Source organism: Trichoplusia ni, chromosome 1, assembly GCF_003590095.1.
Source record: "Trichoplusia ni isolate ovarian cell line Hi5 chromosome 1, tn1, whole genome shotgun sequence".
Taxonomy (NCBI): Eukaryota; Metazoa; Arthropoda; class Insecta; order Lepidoptera; family Noctuidae; genus Trichoplusia; species Trichoplusia ni.
This window is the reverse complement of record NC_039478.1, coordinates 7732100-7739319: the sequence shown is the minus strand read 5'-3', so window position 1 is coordinate 7739319 and position 7220 is coordinate 7732100. Positions and strand designations below refer to the sequence as shown.

Sequence of the window (7220 nt, the reverse complement as noted above, 5' to 3'; positions counted from 1 at the left end):
ATCTCGCTTACTCGTGGCTCGTAGTTCTGCCAAATAGTGAACAACTGTTTACATTTGCTCAAATAGTTTCCATATTTTCAGGAAAAGTAGATATATTATTCCATTTTTACTAGGCAATACATTTATGATGAATAATAATACATTGGTTAATATCAGGCTTAAATTGGCGCAACTTGGCTGTAGTGCATAAGAGAACGGCAGATCGCGTCGCTCGCGCTTCACTTCTCCCGCTGATGCTACATAAACAGGTTCCAGCTCCGAGCTGGCTGCCCGCTGCCAGAGCACACGTCCCACGTTATGAAATGGGAATTAAATTGTCTGTGAAGAATACAACAGGATTACCATTTATCCTAGTTTTGCGTTACTTCATGAAAACCCATTTGTTGAGCATACAATGCGTCGTTACAGCAAACCTGAAATAGATGGCATGAACAGGGGAAGCAATGGTTGCGAAGCTATATGGATAAGAACGCCACACACCAAGTTTCAATGTATCGCGTCATCCCGTGGTATCCACTGCAGTGCTTCGGCAAAGCTTGGCACGCGCGCGCGGCCGGCTCAAGTTCCTGTATAGTGAACACTAGACGGATTACAAAATCATTTCAAATATTGTTTGTCATAGAATTTAATTTCAAAAGTACAATGTTATAAAGCATGTTTAATCAAAATAATCAAAGTGATGTAATTCATGATGAAAATAGGAAGGGTTACGTTTCGCAAATTGCTTATTGATTTGCCTTTTAAGTGGTACTTGTAGCGGGTAAGAGGCCGATTCAAACATGTAGTGATGTTTATTCCCAGAGAAGTAGTTTAGGTTTTTATAATTTACAACTGGAGGGCTAGACAGTAGTTTTGGATGTGGCCTCTTTGGAGTCGTGTTTTTTACGACCGGCATACTTCTTAGGAACTGTAAGTACTCCACATGTGGCTTCCTTGCCATGTTATCACTGGATGCCGCTTCAGCTGTGCCTGGATTCCGAGTCGGATTCGAATTATATAGTGTGTTTTCCTGTAAAACAGGTTTACTTTGTTGATTGAGAGGCATTGGTCTTAAGTTATGATTATGACTATTGTACATCCAAAAATCATTAAGAGGCACGACTATATTCGTTCTTTGTGGTAGAAAAACTGTTACATTTGAAGCATTTCTTTCCATGCTTTTTTTTTGAGGTATCACTTCTGGCTGGATCGCACGTGGCTGGGGCATACGTGGAGCCGGAGCATGAGAGAGTGGCGCATTTGAAGGTTGTACATATTCATCATGATCCGGAGTTTGGAATACTCTTCGATACTTATTTTCGGGTCTGACTAACTTCGGCAATAAGCTTACATTTAGACTGTAATTAGAATGTTTCGTAAACTTCAGAGGATTAGTGTATTTTATATGGGCATGTGCTTTTTCCATTGTGTTTAGAATATTTTCAAGGTCTTGTAAACTTAAGGGATTCGTTGTACTGGCAAATGATTCAACTTCATTTTCAAGATTGAAAAGGCTGTTTTCATTACTTTGTCTAAGTGTTCGCGATTTATCAAGATAATTGTTGTAGTTTTCCATTCCAGTTAGTGGTGATCTGACAGATCTTTCCCAATAAGATCGAGGAGCAAAATTATTTTCATTTATAACTGGATGAAAAGGGAGTGGGCGGACGGTTTGGTCTATTTCTGCGTTAAGCTGTTGATCTATTCTAGAATCAGCACTCCGTATCATGGAAGCTATTTGTCTTCCTAGGTTGGTATAATAAGCATCGTCGGGAGACCCTTGTTTATGCAAGTGTCTATGCTGATTGTACCCAGTATTTGCTTCCGTATAAGCAGGTTCCACATTATAAGGATTTAAATTTCTGCGAGATTGTTGTGATTTTATCTTTTGTAATTCCTTCAAGTCATCGTTGAGATCAAAGGGTAAGGCAGCTAATTTCGTTCTGGCATCACTTTGATTTACTCTGTGTATTAGTTCCGATAAATACTTGAAATCAACATCTTCAAGTTTGGGAATCATTGGATTATTGTCGGCTACAATGGGTGCCGGCATCGCATTAGGAGGTATAAAAGCTTCTTGCGATATAGGGACTTGGTCTGCTAATGGTATGTCAGCTTCCATATGCTCTGGTGCAGTACTCGCCGGTGCGCTGTTTAGTCTCTTTGCTATCATTTTGTCTCGAAGTTTTTGCATCTGAAAGAAGATTTTTTATTTTTATTTGTGTGCCCATGATATTTCCAGTGTGTGTGTTTTTTTATATAAGTTTCTTAGTAGATTTATTTGAAGGAAGTTTTTTTTATTATAGTGGATCCGTTTCTTAACATAAAAGTTAAAGTTATTTTTCTTAAAGTATAAAACATTTGATAATGCAGTTCTAATCAAACTCAACTTTAAAAATTTGTTGCAAAACTCTTACCAATTTGCTTCGTTGGTTCGCTTTCGAATGCATCTTTAATGGTTTTCTGGAATAATCAAATTGTGGTTTAATTTCAGTCATAATAATAATAATAATAATAATATCATGGGACAACTCACACACGGTTATCTGATCCCAAGCTAAGCAGAGCTTGTGTTATGGTAACCAGACAACTGATAAACTTACTTATATATTTCTAAATACATACATATTATAGATAAATTACACCCAGACACCGGAACAAATGATCATGCTCATCACACAACATTTGTCCTGGGCGGGAATCGAACCCACGACCTCCGGTATAGCAGTCAGGGTCACTAACCACTAGACCAACAGGCCCGTCAAAAATAATAACACTTCAAAACAGTGTTTTAGGCTCTGAAAGACAATTGCCACACATAAAATGATTGAGACATTAATGGCGAAAGAAACCGCTTTTATTAAGAACTTTTCTATGCATGGGAGATTTTTTTTTTGTTGAAAATACCCTAAGCTTACAATTAAATGTATCTTTGGATGGGAATTCTACTAATACTATTTAAGTGACATATTACCCTGAGTCTTTAGTGCGAGCAAATTCCTCGACTCTTAGTTTTCTGCCGAGTTGTTTTTCAAGTCTGCTTCGTCTTTTAAGAAGCGTAGGGGTGTCACTATTTTGTTTATCATCAGGCGGTGGCGGGACGACGGGGGCAGGTTCATCGGCATTGGCTTCAGTGGTAGTAGTTGTAGTTGTTGTATCTGTCTGAGGAGTAGTTGTAGTGTCGCTGCTACCAGTAGTGGAGTTGCTTTCTCCTTCATCACAACCTGGAGTACCTGCAATAATTATTCACTTTGTGTCTTAAAATTATATTTTTACTGAGATTTAATTTGCATGTACCAATTCGACAGACCTGGAAATGGAGGAAACATCGGTGCCATTGGTGGAACAGGAACCATCGGGTACATCGGGTAAGCCGGTGGTGGAGGCAAGCCTATTGGTGGGTAAAAAGGAGTGTCCATGCTTGGTAAGAAAATAAATGAGGGTAGAGGTGGTTTCGGTCTTTTATTAAATATGATAACTTTTTTGTGACCATGATCTTTGTCATCATTTGGTGATGATTTAGACTTCTTTCCATCACCTGATGAACTATCGCTCCCTTTGCTAGAAGAATCATCGCTGCTACCACTATCACTGTCACTATTACTGTCACTGTCACTATCGCTGGAACCGGAGTCTGATTCTGAATCAAACAAACTGTCATCTTCGGTAATGCGAAGTAATTTTCTTCTTAGCCCATGGACCTTCGTACGTTTTTTTTTCTTGCCGCTTTTCATAGATTTTCGTGCTTTCCTTTTAGATTTATTGATAACTGGTCCACTATCTCCCCCACTTCTTCTCGTTGGTGGTTTATCCATTTCTTTCTCTTTTGGTTTCGTTTCTGTATTATTTATGACTTGGTTTTCAATAGTTTTAAAGAATTGATTGTAAAGCCAATCGCCAAGGTCATCGGCTTTGGCAATTTCATCTACCTTTTCATCTATGTTATCAGTGGTTGTTGGGGTCGGGGCGGGCTTTGTGACTGGTGGGATGTATTCAGGTGGCTCAGGCGCGTATACTCGAGTTGGTTCCGCCATGTATCGCCGACGGAAATCTTGAGTTAATTTAAAACTGAAAATTGAATATTGATTATGGCAAATTGCAAAGATTTCATTTAGATGTGACCTGCTTTTATAAGACTAGTCAAAAAGTATTTCGTTTAGTAAATGTTTTTGGTTGTATTTGGATGATTTCCCCAAAAAAAAACTTTCCAATAATAACTATTCCAGACAAAAATTACTTTGGTTCACATATTTTTGTATCCGTGTCAAAGTAATATCCAGGGTGACAGTGGCAGCCGATCACGCATCCCGGAATGCCGTCGATGCAGTATTCAAACTTGCCGTGTGCTCCACATTCTGAAAACGATTAAGAATTAGAATCAAACAACAAATTGAAATGGATTGCTTTATGGGAGGAACCCGCCATTGTACATTTTAAAGTCATTTCCCAGCAAAATTTATTAGAAATAGTAAAGTTTGTAAGTGTCTATGTAGATGAGTAGTCAAATTTAAATCAATCCATCGGAGTTATGTTATCGAAACACAAATCTTTTAATTCACTTTAATAATTTATTGTCGTGACGAGTGTTGTTGTTTCTTTTATTTAATTCGTTTATTTGCTGATCTAGTGAATACGTTGCATGTAATTAAGCTTTTCAAAGTGGTTAACATTCTAGAACTTCAACTGCGTAAAAGTATATGCTTTGCAGATGTTTGTGCTTTTTTATATTTTTAAAAGATAAAAATCGCCTTATGGTAAATAGTACTTTACAATATGGTATTAAACTCTAATAATCAAATTCATTACTCAGTGAAAGTCTTTATCACATGCAAATGGCATTATCGTAAAATGAACACGTAGACAAGAGTTATATGACGTACCGTATCGGGTTTCTTGGTTTAAAGCTGAGCTGCATAATGATATCAATGCAGCCACCAAAACACATAAAAAAGCTTGAAAGAACATTAGTAAATCAAAAACAAAGAAACACAATTAAAAAGTAATGAAACACAACATTTCATTGGATTACGATGCACGTCACTATGTTGTGGATTGTTTTCTGATGCGGAGTTGCGATAATTTATTTTTACCAAGAAATTCTTAACATTTTTATTGTTTCTGTTAAACTTATAACTTAGTTTACACAACACGCTCGACTATTTCAGAACTGGGTTATAAATTACAAAAATTTAAAAATTGTTCTAACAATGGTCGCGCACTTTCATGACTTATTGGCCCGGGTTAAACAATGGGTGCATTGAAATGATAAAATACGTGACTGAAGGCTGCTTGACATTTTATGTGGTTTTATAGTTATTTTATCTTACGTGATGGCTTTTTCATGGATTTAACTTTAAATCGATTATTTGTAATTCGTTTAATAAGTTTATCAGTTATGTTAAATTACATGACAGATGTTAAATCCCGGTTAGACTAATCAGTTAACTTTACCAAGTTACCTGCTGACTAATTGTATTATTTACAAGCACTGTCATTAAGAGTATGCCAGACGATTTCTTTTTATGGCCAAATCTTTTTGAATTTAAATGAGGGCTTTAAATTTTAAATATCGTAATCGAGTTTACTCGATCGTATAACTCGATTTTCAAGGTAGATGTTTTTGACGCTTGCCGTGTCAAAAACACATGAGGAAAATTAGCAAGTAAAAACTGGTGATTTAAAAATAAGTTAATTTATTCACATAACATAACTAATGTACACCTCAAATAATTGTGTTATATAACCTCTCTTTGCTGAATGTGTACAGCTTTATATATCGTCACCCAGGTCAGGTATTCCTTTGAGGCCCCTGTAAGAATATTGCTAGTTAGTCATGTTTTAATCGGATTGTAAAAATAAAATACCCTACCACCTCCTTAAAGGAATTTTTATGCAGTTGTGAGGGAGGAATACACTAAACGTTAGATCGCTGCCTTCTGATCATATTTTAAGCGGGTTTTAATAAAAAATAAACACTAAAATACTGCATACTTGGTACATTCTTCTGGCAAGACGCACTTGTGAGTGCGGTCGTCGCGTACGTAAGGATGCACGCAGATGCAGCCAGGCTCGCAGAAGGGGTAGCAGGGCCGCAGCCGGTCCCGCGGGTTGTCGCACGTCACCGACGCGCAGCCCGCGAAGCACGCCTCGTATCTTATTTGGGACATCATATTCATTTAACATTTGAGAACCTATCGAGTTACCTCGTTCGTAAAGTACAGTAATATTCTCCACTAACAATATTCTTTTATTTACCTTTCGTGCGGTCTTTCGCAATTCATAGATAGTGGCATTTTCTTTTCTGTAGGATCTTTATCACTGAAAACAGACAGACATACACAGTTCAATAGATTTCCACACAACATTTCGGCACGGATCATGTACTCTGTGAACTCACATGTAGGAGGACGAGTGTCCCATTTCAGCGCTTTTCATTCCTTGTTGCATGTTCATTTTGTCGTCTTCGTAATGTCTCGGTGGTCCTTGCCGTTCTCTATCTCTGTCTCTGTACGGTGCAGATATGTCTAAATCTCTTTGCCTATCTATTCCGCCAAATATCTTGAGATCGGGGTCTTGGTCCATGTATCTGGGACCGTCGTAGTCGTGTCTCCTACGGTCCCAGTCTTTGTGATCGTCCAGGGGTTTCAATAATGCCTTCTTCCTCCAGTTTCTTCGGTCATCAATGAGAGAGTGTCTTTTATTTCCTTCAATATCGTCATAATCGTAACCGCCCGCTCTTGTAGCCATTGCAATGATGTTATCTGTAAAATAAGTGTCCCAATTTGCAAGAATGTTTTTATTGTCAACCGATAATTGTGCGAATGCAAAACACTTACATAACAACAGTGCAAGTATAAGTAATTTACGCATATTGTAATCTTTTTGTAAACGTGTATTAATTCATGGTGCGATAGTCAAAATGGCTGCGAAATATATGTATATCGTTCCGTTTCACTCTAGAGTTTATTCCTTACTAATTCTTGAAAATCGAGCACGGGCACACAAAACGAAACCAAATCAAACGGATGTGATTGTTTCGTGACTTATCGAAACAAATAAAAAAATGGACAGCTATGAGTAACTAGTCAAAAACGACTGAACTTCATTGTGAAGTCTTTTTTTAAGAAATACCTCTGCCTCAGCTTATCACCTGCTTTGTTGGATCTCAACAAAAGCCTTCTGTTTATTGTTCACCACTTTTAATTCATCGTCCATCTATTGAGTATTTTTTACTTTGCTAC

At 37.5% G+C, this 7220-nt stretch overlaps 2 protein-coding genes across 3 annotated transcripts; both read right to left on the bottom strand.

Annotated features, from left to right (window-relative positions):
* Window positions 1-629: 629 nt before the first annotated feature.
* LOC113492958 lies at window positions 630-5559 on the bottom strand. Its single transcript, XM_026870712.1, has 6 exons — window positions 4860-5559; window positions 4217-4334; window positions 3290-4047; window positions 2954-3212; window positions 2397-2442; window positions 630-2173 (listed from the first exon to the last, which is right to left on the bottom strand). Exons 1-6 carry the CDS (start codon window positions 4942-4944, stop codon window positions 659-661), a joined length of 2781 nt encoding a protein of 926 aa, XP_026726513.1. The 5' UTR covers window positions 4945-5559; the 3' UTR covers window positions 630-658.
* Window positions 5560-5670: 111 nt separating this feature from the next.
* On the bottom strand, window positions 5671-7220 carry LOC113492977. Of its 2 annotated transcripts, none has more exons than XM_026870735.1 (5): window positions 6816-7220; window positions 6377-6740; window positions 6235-6297; window positions 5971-6132; window positions 5671-5788 (listed from the first exon to the last, which is right to left on the bottom strand). In XM_026870735.1, exons 1-5 carry the CDS (start codon window positions 6847-6849, stop codon window positions 5749-5751), a joined length of 663 nt encoding a protein of 220 aa, XP_026726536.1. In that variant the 5' UTR covers window positions 6850-7220; the 3' UTR covers window positions 5671-5748. The 2 variants fall into 2 exon arrangements, with proteins under 2 accessions (XP_026726536.1, XP_026726543.1); XM_026870742.1 differs by having other exon boundaries at window positions 6025-6132.